Raw genomic sequence first — 15,406 nt, forward strand, 5'->3', positions numbered from 1 at the left:
GGTATAAGCTAACATTGGCAGACTTGGCCACGCTCCTAATTGTCAAAAACATATCAGCTATACCTCGTTGGAAAGCTTATAGAACAGAAATTCCAACAAGATAACTTATTGAACAGACATACACACACACACAGAGAGAGAGAAAGAGAGAGCGAAAGGAAAACAGTTATTACCTCAGAACGCACCGTTCTATTTTTTGCCTGGTCAGAGTCAGCTGTAGCTATCAGTTGAATCTAAGGGTCGTAAATATGCATTTCTTTCAACTCCCTCCTTTGACAAGTTATTTAGTTTTAGAAAAAAATCTTCCTGACGAAGCAAAAGGAAAGAAAAGCAATGATCTTGCGACGAACAATATTAGGTGAACCAATGCGAGTTTATTCTCTGCCGTTAGTAAGAGTGCATTCCTACTGCACTTACACGGTTTATTTTTTGCACAATTGTTCACAATAACGGGAGTAAATGTAAGAATTATTTTTCTTGCATATGACAAACAACAGTGTTGCCATAGTCCGACAAATTTCGAAAAACTTGATTTTCCACCCAAAATTTTCATTTTTGTCTTCTTTTTCCTTTACTAGTTTGGCCCGACAGACACGAAAGTTATCTTGTTGGAATGTTTGTTCCATAAGCTTTCCAACGAGGTACAGCTGATATGTTTGACAATTAGGAGCGTGGCCAAGCCTGCCGATATTAGCGTATACCACAATCTATCGAAAAAAAAATACAGGATGATCCACGCAGATTCGGTGCTCCGAATTTTTTCCTCCATTTCTATTGCTCCTACACCATTCATTTTTTTATATCATTGTCCCCAATGTCTGGCGTAAATGTGAGATTTTTTTTCTTGCGTACGAGAAATAACAGCGTTGCCATAGTACGACAAATTTTTAAAAAATGGATTTTCCAACCAAAATTTTGATTTTCGTCTTCTTCTTTTACTAATTTAGCCCAAGAGACACGAAACTTACTTTGTTGGAATGTGTGTGTTATACGGATTCCAGCGAGGTATAGCTGATATGTTTGTGACAATTAGGAGCGTGACCAAGCCTGCCGATATTAGCGTATACCACAATCTCTCGAACAAAATACAGGATGATTCACGTAGGTTCGGGGTTCCGAATTTTTTCCTCCATTCTATTGTACCTAAACCCTTCATTTTTTAATATCATTGTTCCCAATGTCTGGCGTCAATGTAAGAATTTTTTTCCTTGCGTACGACAGATACCAGTGTTGCCATAGTCGGACAAATTTGGAAAAAATAAAATTTTCGCAAAAATTTTGACTTTCGTCTTCTTCTTCTTTTACTAGTTTGGTCCGAGAGACACGAAAGTTACCCTGTTGAAATGGGTATCTCATAAGGTTTCCAACGAGGTATAGCTGATATGCTTGTGACAATTAGGGGCATCACCAGACTTGCCAATGTTAGCGTATACCACAATCTATCGAAAAAATACAGGATGATTCACGTAGGCTCGGAGTTCAGAATTTTTCCCTCCATTCCTATTGAATCTAAGCCCTTCATTTTTTGATATATCATTTTTTCCAGTGTCTGGCGTAAATCTGAGATTTTTTTTGCTTGCGTACGGTATATATCAGCGTTGCCACACTCTGACAAAATCTGAAGAATTGTATTTTTGAAAAAAAAAAAGAGATTTTAGTCTTCTTCTTTTACTAATTTGGTCCGAGAGACACGAAAGTTACTTTGCTGAAATGTCTGTTCTATAAGGTTTCCAACGAGGTATGGTTTGTTTGTGTGACATTTAGGGGCGTCGTCAAGCCTGCCAACGCAAGGGTAGACGAAAATTTCTCGGGAAAATAGGAACAGGATGATTCACCTAGATTCTATCTTCCGATTTTTTTTACCTAGCTATTGTACCTTTGCCCTTCATTTTTTGGTATAATTATTATCAATGTCTGGCCTACAGGTCAGAATATTTTTTCTAGCGTACGACTAGAAACAGTGTTGCCAGACTCACAAATTTCGAAAAATATTTTTTTCACTTTTTCTCTTTCTTTCATCATCATCATCTACGGGTTGGGTACGGCAGCCTCAAAGATTATTTTACTAGAATCTTTGTTTCATAAGCTTTCCAACAAGGTATAATTCATACCCATGAAAGAATTAGGAGGGGTGCTAGGGCCGCCAAAGTAGAGGTCTACGATTTTCTTGAAATCCCTGCCCGTCCTGAAAAGGTTAAAAACAAAACCATATATATATATATATATATATATATATATATATATATATATATATATATGGTGTTTAATAAGTAATAGTCATAAATTAAACCGTAGATAGTACACGCCAAAACGAACAAAAAAGTCTAGTAAACATGTGTCCGCAAACGCTTCGTAACGGAGATAGGGGCTGTCGAAAGTGTGGGAAAATGAAGTTAGAGACGAATATCTCAAAAAATATGAATCGGACAGAGGGCGGTCCAATGAATGACTATCGAAGTCAGACCTGCGCTATGCAGAAATGCATGGTTGATAACTCTGCAATGCGCGCGCAAGGGATTCTCCAAAGAAACGGAGGAATTCCCGGAAAATTGTCCAAGGAAAGGGGGCTCGAGATGAACATCGAGGGCGAGTCTATCCACCAGTAATTCATAAGTCGTGGTACCAGGTCGAAAGCTCGAAAAGATACAAAATGGCGGACAATGTTTACATGCCGTGTGTGGTTGCATAACCAGCAGCAAATGAGAGAGACAATCGAAGTGTGATGATGTACGTTGTAAATGGCTCCAGGAAGAATTCCGACAACTAATGCATACGTACAAGTGTGGCAGCACTTAGGTAAATCAAACGGTATGCAAGGCACTGATGAAGCATTATGTGCTAAGCAGTTAACGTAACGAATATCCGCAAACTTGATTGCAGTGGGAAAAGCATGACAACATTCGAGTATGTGGGAGGCGAGTCTGAAACATTCCGCATGTTGAACGCGTAAGTGTATTGCAACAAGCAAAAAATGATGGACATGTCGTGTTTGTCCATATCAACAAACAGAAATCGTCATGTTGGTAATGTGTACAGTATTAATCATAAGGTAAACAGCAAATACCCAGATGTGTAACCACAGAAGAGATGCATGAAAAATTAACTTACCTCTATCATTAAAGTAAATGTTGGAAGTGTCGTCCATTCATGTGAATGCATGCTCGTATCCGTCTTCGCAAAGATCCACATACTCGTGGTAATATGTCGGCATCCTGTTTAATATGTTCGCAACATTGTTCCACCCTTTCTCGAAGGTCTTCTAATGTTGCAATAGGGGTAAAATAAACTTGTGATTTCACGTGGCCTCAGAGAAAGAAATCTAAAGGATTTAAGTCCGGGGAGCGCGGTGGCCAAGCAATAGGACCCCCACGTCCTATCCACTTTCGTCCGAATCGGGCATGTAAATGTTCTATGACACGGTTAAAGAAATGTGCTGGCACTCCATCATGTATAAACCACAGTCGCTGACGCCTATCGAGAGGTATATCTTCGAGTAGAAGCGGCAAATCGTGTTGGAGAAATCGCAAATATGAGATCCCAGTTAATGCATTAGGAAGAAAGAATGGTCCTACGAGCTGATCACCTAAGAGTGCTACCCACACATTTAAGGAAAACCTACGCTGATGTCTTAACTCCACTATTGCAAGTGGATTCTCATGGGCCCAGACATGAGAATTGTGAAAATTTACAATGCCATCCCGGGTGAATTGTGCTTCATCAGTAAATAGGACGTCATCAGTGAAATGAGGATTGCCAGTAATTTGTCTGCAAAGCCACTGACAAAACTGCATTCTCGCCGGAAAGTCTGTGGGGGTTAGAGGTTGGACACGTTGTAGATGGTATGGGTAAAACTGCTGTTCATGGAGAATGTGCCATACGAGAGCATTGAATACGCGTTCGGCAAGTCCCACACGTCTTGTGCTCGTTCCTGGGTTTTCGTCCACTGCCTGTAGCACGCGTTCTTCTAATTCAGGGGTACGTACTGTGCTTGGCCTTCCCGGCCTGAAACAATGTGTAAAGCTCCCATGTTCTCGTAGCCGCTGATGTATTCTGATGAATCTTATTCGGTCTGGTTGCTGTCTCGTAGGGAAAGTCTCGCGATATAACCTAGCGGCCTTACCGCATTCCCGTTTGAAACTGTTGCACTGTTCCCCGCAATACAGTGAAGTAAGTACATCCACAACACTGTAAAGGTACGCGCATTTGACACCTCTTCAATATACATAACTACTACATTCACTGTAGGCGAGAAAGACAAGTGAAGACAACGAACCTCTACACTCTGAACCATCCTCCCAAGCGAATACTCCGGTACGACGAAAGCATGTAGACCTGTAGCAGAACCCTTCGGGCAACATAATAATCAAACGTGGAAAGCCAAGCGTGTTTCCATTTCACGTCTGTAATCGAAACAATGTAGTGTTCTTCCATTCCATATTTCCTGGCTTACCAGCTGATTGACAAGAGCTGCGTGCACAGTTTTTTTTTTCTTTACGTATACGTACAGGGGATGAACCAAATAATGAGCAACCTACAGGCGCTCGATTGATTGTTATTGTTGCTTTAAACGAGCTTAAGAGCTTCGAAGGACGGGACCTACGATTTGAAAAATCAGGGATCAGAACCACTGCATTCAGTGGGCACTTCAGCGGATTTGATCCAGCAACATCCTGCACCCAAGGTGAGCTCAACGTCTGTTGCAATCCCGATTCAGTATTTCCAGCTGGCTTGCCAGTTCTACCAGTGTTCCTTCCGGCCATTCCATTCATTTTCGCGCATCGTTTGTTTTACCTTGGTATTGGTACAGTAAAGGACTACTCTGTACATGTGCATTCGTCTTAGGAATGTGCTCTGAAGTAGTTCACAACATGCACCACCACCTTTCTTCGATTGCCTCTAATTTCCTGCTGGTTATGCAACCACACACGGCATGTAAACGTTGTCCGCCATTTTGTATCTTTTTGAGCTTTCGACCTGGTACCACGGCTTATGAATTACTGGTGGATAGACTCGCCCTCGATGTTCATCTCGAGCCCCCTTTCCTTGGACAATTTTCCGGGAATCCCTCCGTTTCTTTGGGGAATCCCTTACGCGCGCATTGCAGAGTTATCAATCATTCATTTCTGCATAGCGCAATTCATTGGACCGCCCTCTGTCCGATTCATACTTTTTGAGATATTAGTCTCTAAACTTAATTTTCCCACACTTTCGACAGCCTCTATCTCCGTTACGAAGCGTTTGCGGACACACATTTACTAAGACTTTTTTTTGTTCGTTTTGGCCTGTACTATTTATGGCCATTACTTATTAAACACCCTGTATATATATATATATAATATATATATAGCCTATGTGTAATTACCCGAATGTAGTGTTGAAATATTAACAAAATCTACTTTTATATATATATATATATATATATATATATATATATATATAATAGATTTCGTTAATATTTCAACACTACATTCGGGTAATTACACATAGGCTATACAAACGAAAAACAGTTACATTAAAAAGAAAAGAAAATCTTAATAATTGTAAATGCACAAATCAGTCCCATTATTTGATTTAAAAACACTTCGCTTAAAAACTGAAATTACTCAAAATCCACTTCTCTTTTCCAACACTACACTACCCAGACACACACACAAATGAAAAAGAACTGCATTAAAAAGATCTGGAAACTTTCGAATTCTTCTTGTGTGGGTTATCTGATTGAGTATGTGACATATAGCATGATTATCTCATGTTACGCAAAGATCATTAATCTTCTTTTTTTTTTTTACACGTTATTGTGATAAGCCTCGCAACAGCATCCTCAAACCTTCGCCGAGATTACAGACAAAAAGATCTCCTCCAGTTCCTTACCAGAGGGTAGCGTTCCCAAAACTGATGCAACGTTCCCTCTTTGTACTGCCATGCTGATGCGTTGCAGTAGAAAAGAGGTTGCTCTAGCATCTCCTGACGATAAAGAAATGCGGTGACCAACTTCTTTTATAAAGTTAAGGCCTTCGGGACCTCATGAACCACCCGATTCAATAGCTATAGCGACAAAATGATATTTGTCGAGTAAATTGCTATACTTCCTGCGTTTTTTTTTTTTTTTTTTTTTTTTTTTTTTTTTTTGAATTTCACAAAATTTATATTTTGTGAAATAAAATATAAATTTTTCACAGGGTGGCCCACAAGTAGGTATTACATCCCTGCATTGATCAAGTATAACGTTCTAGCTTATAGGTTTATTTGCTTCGGCTGTTCTGAGCTTAAGATATAAGTGAAAAGACATTAAAAACAAATTATAAAGAAACTGTCTACCTAATGGATAACAATAAGAAATGATATAAAAAGCAGAGTTGATCAGCACGGGATTGTATACCTAATTTGGGCCACCCTGTGTATATATATATATATATATATATATATATATATATATATATATATATATATAATATAATATAATATTTCATACAGTCATTTCAAGACATAATTAATTTATCGAGACATCTCTCCTTAAATCTCCTATAGTCTTCTGACATTCTATTAGCAACACTGGCCCGGTACGCTGATGAAATTATTGAAGATCATCAATGCGGATTTATGCAAACTCGATCAACAATCGACCAGATATTTACCATTCGACAGATTCTTGAAAAGAAATGGGAATACAATACCCCGGTACATTTAATCAATTATTAATTTTAGAAAGGTCGACGTCTCGGTTAGAAGGAAACATTGTACAACGTTCTTACAGAATTCGGAATAACGAAAGATCCAATTATATAAATTGTGTTTAAATGACTTTCAAAGTGAGGTCTGAGTATGAAAACAGTTGTCCACGAGCTTGCATGTTGAGAATGGCCTGAAACAAGATACATTATCGCCATTATTATTCAACGTTGTTCTGGTGTGCGCTATAAAAAAAATCAAAGATAGCAACCAGGAACTCAAGCTGAATTTTATCCGCCAGCTTATGGCTTATGATGATAGAATAACAATAGGAAGAAATGCATAGGTTCTATTAAACGCTTGCAGAGACATGGGTGTAGAAGTAAATGCAGAAGAAACTGAATACACGGAAATTTGTCGGAATTAAAATCTGCAAATTATGATACGTCAAAATGTCAAATAATACTTTTGATAAAGTGGATACTTTCAAATATCTAGGATCAATATTAACATAACAAAACTATATTCACGAAGAAATTAAATATTGATTGAAAGCAGGGAATTCTTATTATTCAGTTCAAAATCTTTTGTCTTCGCGAATTCTGTCAAGAAATTTAAAGCTTAAAAAAAATAAAACTATAATTATGCATGTTGTGTTGTATGGCTGCATAACATAGTCGCTTACTCTGAAGGAAGAATACAGACTGAAAGTATTTGAGAATAACATCCTGGAATGGGAATGGCGGAAACTTCATAACGAGGAACGACATAATTTGTACAGTTTACCAAAAACATTCTTAGGGTCATCTAGTCGGGGAAGCTCAGGTGGGCAGGTCATGTAGCCAGAATGAAAGAAAATAGGAACGTTTTCAAAATTTTAAGTAGAAATTCAATCGAAAATCCACTATTAGGTATACCTAGGCGCAGATGAGAGACGAAAATTAAGATAAATCTCACAGAAATAGGAATACAAAGTAGTAAAGTGAATCCAGTTAGGTAAGGACAGAAGTCAATGGATAGCTTTTCTGAACGCCACGTTGAACCTTCAGGTTCCATAGGCCATAGAGGGAGTCAAGATAAAGAGTGCTTTATAGTTACTGAAACAAAATTATCTTCTGTAGATTCGTTTATGTAATTGATTCCAGGGCAGTAAATGATATTAAAATAACAGAAGCAATCCCCCTGTATTAAAAAAGTGATACTTAAACTTTCGGCCCCCTGTGGGACTCTCATATGTAACGTTACACGTAGTTGCTCTTCTTTCCTTTCAGATTTTATCTTTGAAGAAGGTTTTCCAGAAATGTTAGAACACAGGATCATCCGGAAATTATATTACATTTTCAATTTATGAATGTCACTGATAGATTTTAGAAAAAGAAAGAAAGAAAAAAAAAATTTTACAGAATGGTTGAAAATGTATGTTCTAACTTCCCCATAAGGCGTCGTGAGTCGTCCTAACAAATAAGAACACTACTCAACTTTGTAAACTGAATGCTGAAAGTTTTTTTTTTTTTTTTTTCTGTAAAGTTGTCATATTATTGGTTATAAGTTTTCAATTTTGAAAACCTATAAATTCTGCTCTAAACTTTTCTTGGTTAAATCACTCACCGCCAGCTGTTCTGCTTAATTTTAGTAGCCTGTGCTGAAATGTATCTTACAACGTCCATTAGTGATAAACTAAGTTTTTATGTATTCATTACCCTAGAAATATGTATTAAGGTATTTTTATTGCGTATATTGTACAACTTGGCGATAACGTTTATAAATAATCTTTTACATGCACCCTCCTTACTACTTAGTAGAGAGATCCAGACACTTACTACACTATCTCCTTGCACTCAAGTTACTATGCTGTTCACGTAAATGAATACTTTTTTCTTCCCCCTTTCAATAGAACTTCGTGGTAGCTTTTGCAAGACTAGTAGATTGCGAACATAGACTTTGATTTGAATGAGGTTGCTTTTTTCCTTGCTTTTTTGTATAGATAAGTGGTTTAAAATAATATGTGAAAGTAACGTAAAATTGCTAATAAACCATATTTAATTTCTCTTTCTGTTCTTGTTTCAGAACCCGCTGCACGTGAATTCAGGGAAGGTCCAGGACGATTTCTAGGTCGTGGAGGCCCACGATCAGGCTTTGATCGAATGAACCGCAATTCAGATCGTGATCGGCGACGGGATGATCGTGATAGGAATTCAGAGCGAGGATCACGGGGATTCAGGGATTTGGCTCGTCCCAGGTCTCCAAAGTAGACTTTTGATCGGGTGCTATTTTTTTTTTTATTGGAGACGCGTTACAAGCTTAGTGAGCGTAAGCCAGTGAAACGTTGGTTATTAGACAGTGGAAGTTGTTATAACAAAGTTATATGCAAAGTTGATGATGTAAACAGGTCGTGCTTTTTTTTTTCCTCGATGTAAATATGCAAAGCAAGTATTGTAAGGGAATATTGCCAGGGTTGATTTTAAAGTTACATAAGGTAATGGGCATCACGACTTGTTTAAGAGAAAGTGTAGTTGAAAAACTTGTCACGTGATATTTTTATGCAACTTCGCATCGCATCTTGTGCATCATTGTTTATGCAACATTGACTATATTGGTAGGTCAAAGTGACACCTGACTTACCAGCAGTGAAAGAAGAAAACGTATCAGCTAGAATGAATCTGTAGTACGCATTTGTGTATGAGCTGACCAACTTTGTTTTTTTCCATATGCAAAACATCAATTTGGAAGAATATCATAGCAAAGCTAGGGAGAAGAAAATATGAAGTAGTGTATAATGTTAGTTAAAATGATTTTGCACATTTAGGTACAATTTAGTCTGTGAGAAAAGGACTCACTTGTCGGACGCCCACGGTTGGCACAAAGTGCCTCAGAACTTCAGTGCTTTCCCTAGCCTTTTCCTTCAACAACTGTGAACATCGTGTGAACTTTTCTATGCATGTAGATACATCTGTGGGCAAATTTCTCTCCCTTTCCTATCAAGTACTACATAACATCCGTAAGGACTCCTGAGTTTGTCTTGTTTGTAAGAGAAAGGATACTAATGTAACAACGTCTGAAGTGACAAAATTGAAATGAAAAAGAGAAAAATCAAATCTCACCTATCACTTCATAAACTTCTGAATCCATGTACAATTTGTTACTGAAGTTCTGCGTTAACTAGTGGGGTCTATCACAGTCATTTATTTGCTTGTATGATGTATAAATAATACTTTTTCAAAATGTTATAAAATGTGATACGAACATAAAGATGTCAAGTTGGAGTAGGGTGTGTGAAAAAAAAAAAACACTTAAAATATGTGCAGTAACTGTGATAGGCCGTAAAAAGATTTATTATTGGTGTATTATATATATATATATATATATACATACATATATATATATATCAGGGATAGTGTGAGTTTGCGATCCTTAATAGTAGGCTTGTTGGAAATTTGGGGACCGTGAAATGAGTGTTAAATAAATTGTTTACGTTGATATATTTAAAACAAAGGTTTCACTGGTATTTCTGCCTCAGGGGCCTCATCCAAAAGCCTACAAGTCTCTGGTAATTTGTCCAGGGACAGCGGTAGTGTGAGCTTGTGATAAATGTATGAAATGCGGTAATTCACACTGCCCACTGCATGTAAGACAGCTAATCAATACTTAGCTCAAATCGGATTTTTATTATTGTAACTTTGCTAACATTTAAAAAACAATGAACGCAGATGGTAGTTACAGTAGTAGTTGGTGTAGTATGAAGGCTGTGTAGATTGTGGATTTTTGCTCCCTTAAAGAAAGCCAACTACGATAACACACAGTTCCAAAAATGTAGATTGTATTGCAGTAACGGTACAGAGCAGTGGGTAGATGAAGATTTCTATTGCATGACTGCATGAATGGGTGTTTGTGTGCATGGCCACATGGTCCCCTACATTGTACAGATTATAAAACTAACAGATTTATTTTTGACAAAAATATGTATAGATTGCAGGCTAGAGACTGTAATGCCCTCTTTGAAGTTTGTTGGTAATAGAATACAAAAATCACTTCGTAGTAAGACTCAATGACTGTCTTGCGTTAAAATACCGATGGTATGGTGTTGGGCGAACATCCTGGGGGAAAAAAAAAGAAAAAAAAAATGTTTAAAGAAATATGAACTACTAGGAAACAGATAGTGCTTTGTATGCAGTTAGCAAACCACACACAAAAAAATAGCATCGTCATGTTAAGGATTTAATGTTAACAATGCACCGTGGTTATTTGGACTGTTGGCGTTATAAAGTTCCATTCTTCCTTCTGGTCCGTTGTCCAGGGAGTCTGTCAGAATCTAACATAAGGATTTTTATCAGTATACCTACTGGAATGCTAGAAACAAGTACATACCTACAATTCAATTTCGAGGAAGAATGTTCTCATGTGCAAGATGAAAATATATATATATATATATATATATATATTTGTTTTTTTTTTTTTTTTTTTTTTTTTTTTCGGTGTGATTAATTAATGCAGCACATTAGTGGATAACATAGATTTGCTTTTGCAGATATTGCCAATGTTAAGTCCTGTTGGTAATAATGGAAAGTAAACCAGTGGTTTGTTAGTGAAATTATGGGGTTGCGATAGATAAATTGCGTGCTAACTAACTTGAAATCTCTAGAATGGGATCAAGTGCCCATATTTTAAAGTGAATGAACAGTCTTAGCAGTGCCATGCTAAGTATGTTTCTCTTCAGAGGCCTTTTGCAAGGAAAAAAATCCCTCTTCATCTGACCAATATTAGCAGTGTAAACGAAGTTTGAGTGAATAATTAAATTTTTAGTATGTTATTTGAATTGTAAAATGCAGGACTGCTGGGAACTTCCTATGAGTTGTGTGACGGTGTTGGTTGTGCCTTCTGATTGTTGGTACTTAATAAAGTATGGTACGAAGTTGTATTATATTAGCTTATATATGTATTATATAAGCTTTCACCTGATGACAGAAGTGTGTGAAAATGTGCTAATTTTTCTTTTAAAATATTAAAAGGCAGAAAAACGTGTGCTTCCATTAGCATAGTTAGCTTTTTTTTTTTTTTTTTCTAACAACTGCTTGAAATTTCATTTTAAAGTGGTGAATAAATCTTGGTATGAACTTTTGTCGCCAACTTGAGTTGTCAGCAGTTCTGTTACGTTATGCAAAATGTTACACAAACGTCAAATAAGTAGTTTAAAATATTTATTTACTTATATATTTAAAAGTTTCCTTTTTCCATTGAATTTCTTTTTTTTTCTTTTTTTTTTTGTGTGTGTGTGTAGGACACGTGAACAGTGCTCATTTATAAATCACCTGTTTTAGAACAGTGGTATAATTTTGTATTATAATGTAATAATCACTCCTTCAAGTCCTACTACATGGAGCACTAGAATTGTATGCTCTTCAGCATGCACAGTTTTAACTCCATTTACGGATATAGTCCGATTGGAGTGATGTTAATTGCCTTAGTAATTATTTATATTTATTTTACACGAATATTGTTTAATGATTAATGAAACTATTGGGAAATGTAAAAAAAAAAAAGTTTTTTTTTTCTTTGTTCCTGTGAATACTTTACCTTCATGGCCTGTTTTGTGTATGTTAGGTTGGACTTAAAAGTCAGGTTATATAGTATCATACTGTTTTCAGTGCTTTTCTTTTTCTTGAATGGCTAATAAATTCACTTGTGGTTTCTATATATTACTTGTTTTAACCTAGCCTCGTTCTGATCATCCCCATCCTTTCACTTCCTACTTGATTTTTCCGAAAGATTGTGAAGTAAAGAAAAACCAAGGATAGTTAAATGAATAGCTATCAAAGGCAATTGATCTATAGATACAAATGCATGCAAGCCTTTGCAGTGACATTAAAAGCCATATACTTCAGTTTTCTGTTACAAAACATTTCACGGATAGCTGTTTTAGAATTATTTGATCCGTTCAGTTCTAGGCACTAAATTGCAAAAGTTGATCCATAATCCAGTTAACAGATTGCTTCAAAATATTGTTTTTATTTGTATAGTTTTTTTTTGAGTGCTTGTGTACATATAACAGTAGATTAAAATACGAGGTTAGTGATTTTTTCTTCCATATTGTGTTCTTGTTTATTTTTAAATATAAGGGGGTATGCATATATTCTGTGGTTAATAGCTTTATTTTGAATTTTGCACAATAAACCTGTTATAGTTTTAATATAAATTTGTTTATTAGTGTGGTTTAATTCGCTACATATGATGTGTAAATGAAAAAGCCATTGTTTCACAGGTTGGAACAGTTACGAGGTTTGGTGTGGTTAATTGTGCAATATTCAGCTGGAAGCAGACCACAAGCGTTCTAATTGAAAATTGTAATATTCACATTACATAGCCAGTAAGTTAATTTATTAATCATTTAAAGGTATTAAGAAAGAAATGTTTTGAGTGAATCTAGGTTCTTAGTTGAAAACTATAAGGATGGATAACATTCCTAGTCCAAAGTGACTGATACCAATGAAGGTAAGGAGGTGGTGAACAGAAGGCTTGTATTGTGCTTTGTGGCAGTGTTTCTTCAACGCAGTTTTTTTGTTTTTGTTTTTTCCAAGTTGTTCCTTAGGTTCGTTTTTATTTATGTGATATGTATAGTAATTTCAATTTAACTAGCTTGCTAAAGTTTTCGGAAAGAAAGAAAAAAAACTGTTGAAGAGCATCATTATATTATGAACAGTTATCGGGTCTTACGTTACAATCATACCAAAATGTGAACTGGTTTATGGTTGTATATACACAATAGTCAACTATAAAACGTAATTTAATATGTAAGTTGTCAGCGTATGATTTTGTGTATATCTTGAAAGTTATCGCTCCAGTTCTGTCAGATGTCTGGACAACTGCCAAAAGTAAACATACACAAAAAGAAGTTGGGAAAGTAAGATTTAAAATTAATAATATTGAATTGTATTGATTGAACTGTGCAGTATCTACCATTGTGTAAGTTTGAAAAAGAAAACAAGAAAAAAGCATTTGATTTGTTTAAACTTTGTTGAAAATACATCCGGCTGTTCGAGAAAAATAGCTTTGTATTTCTAACATGGCAATTTACCTGTTCTATAGCATGTTTTATGTATGTAGAGCTTTTTTCGTTCTTTTTACCTGAAAGTTTTTTTTTTTTTTTGTGTGTGTGTTTGTATGTGTGTGTGTGTGTGTGTGTGTGTGTGTGTGTGTGTGTGTATATATGTATGTGTGGGTGGGTGGGTGGGTAGGTTGTGGACTTTACCAGTATCTTTGCAATGTAATTTAAGATACCATTGGCCTGTCGAAGTTCACTTAATTACATTCGCAGGCTGGATTAGTAAGTACAATCAGCTACAAAAGTTTTGTCCCTGCAGGAAAGGAAAGTTTGATGTATCGGACCCTTTTAAACATCTTACTTCAAAACAATACGAATTGTATGACATCTACCTTAAGAGTTCTCATCAGTCACGGCCTTTGATTGTTTTTCAAAAACTGGCAAAACATATGTACATCTGTACAGGCAAGTAAACTTGAACCTTATCAATAAATTTAAAATACTTTCAGTGCATTTGTGAAAAAAGATACGGCTAAATAGGGACTTTTTAATTAGGCCGTTTTCAAGCTTCTCCAATATATACTTCTGAGTGTGGATGGAGGAAAAATGCAGTACACGGCCAAAATGTGACGCGTCTTGTCATCCTTGTATTGATTTGATTCACAAGGTTGAAATTGGCGTGCCTATACAAATGTACGTATGTTTTGCCATCCACGAACAGAAATAGTCCCAAGTTTCTGGAATTAAGCACTTGGAAAATGCTACGGAATGGAATAATGTGTATTTTCAGTATGTTTCCTATTCCATATTCACGTCAATTAACGACGACGTAGGTTCAGATACGAATTTGGGAAGAATGAAAACCACCTCGGAAACGTCGGTTAATTTCCCAAGAATTTTTAATTGCTACAAAATTACTTAGATAAATTATTGATTTCGGCAATATTCTACCTAGGTATAACAACAACAACAACAGGAGCAATGGAACAGAACTGGTAAGTATTTTAAGAAGTCAAGAATGGGACAAAATTTTTGCTAATGGCTATATAGTTTTGTTCAAATTAATTGCAATCCTCTCTTAATTGTGAGAACTCTGTATTTTTGTGTGAACTTACAAAATCGGAAGCTGTTTCTTCTACGGCTTTTTTTTAACTCTATTTTACTAACTGATCACTTTTATAATTAAAAAAAGAGAGGATTCTATTAGTTCTGAATGAGTGATATAGTCACGTTCACAAGTAAATTTTCTTGAATATTTTCTAGTCTGTTTTCGTAGCTAACCTGATTGGTCATCTGTTTCATCCCCAATGTGACTATCCGCCTCAAACCCCTGTACTGAAAAGTTCAGTCAGTGTTAAACTTCCATCAATTTTATTTTGCTAGAAACTTAAGAATGGACGACTTCGTTTCTGTAATAATAATTATTATTATTAAATTTAAGGTAATATGTTAGTGGCCTTTTTTAAATTCGTATGTTCATTCGGGAATTGAGAAATTTGGCCATAAGGAAAAAAAAAAACTTTTGAACGTGACTGTAGAAGGGCATTTTATCTTCCACAATAACTTTACTTCAAGCTTGTGTGTTACACTCCGATCTGCGGGTGAGACGCTTTTACTGTACAAAGGTGAGTGTGCATACAGTTAGTTTATACCACCCCCTCCCAAAATAAATTCCATTCAGATGTGATAAAGTTGTACATT

The 15,406-nt window shown here is 36.1% G+C and overlaps 1 protein-coding gene across 5 annotated transcripts in view; it reads left to right on the top strand.

The window, feature by feature from the left end:
• Window positions 1–13,708, top strand: part of LOC145673856 (uncharacterized) — a 558,369-nt gene extending 544,661 nt beyond the window's left edge. For all 5 annotated transcript variants that reach the window (XM_081743633.1, XM_081743634.1, XM_081743630.1 and 2 more), the window contains one exon: window positions 8,737–13,708. In XM_081743633.1, coding sequence (XP_081599759.1) covers window positions 8,737–8,921 — 185 coding nt within the window. In that variant the 3' untranslated portion in view covers window positions 8,922–13,708. The remainder of the gene's footprint in view (window positions 1–8,736) is intronic.
• Window positions 13,709–15,406: the final 1,698 nt, after the last annotated feature.

The sequence above is a fragment of the Thermobia domestica genome, chromosome 17 (genome assembly GCF_964235325.1).
Source record: "Thermobia domestica chromosome 17, izTheDome1.hap1.1, whole genome shotgun sequence".
Classification (NCBI taxonomy): Eukaryota; Metazoa; Arthropoda; class Insecta; order Zygentoma; family Lepismatidae; genus Thermobia; species Thermobia domestica.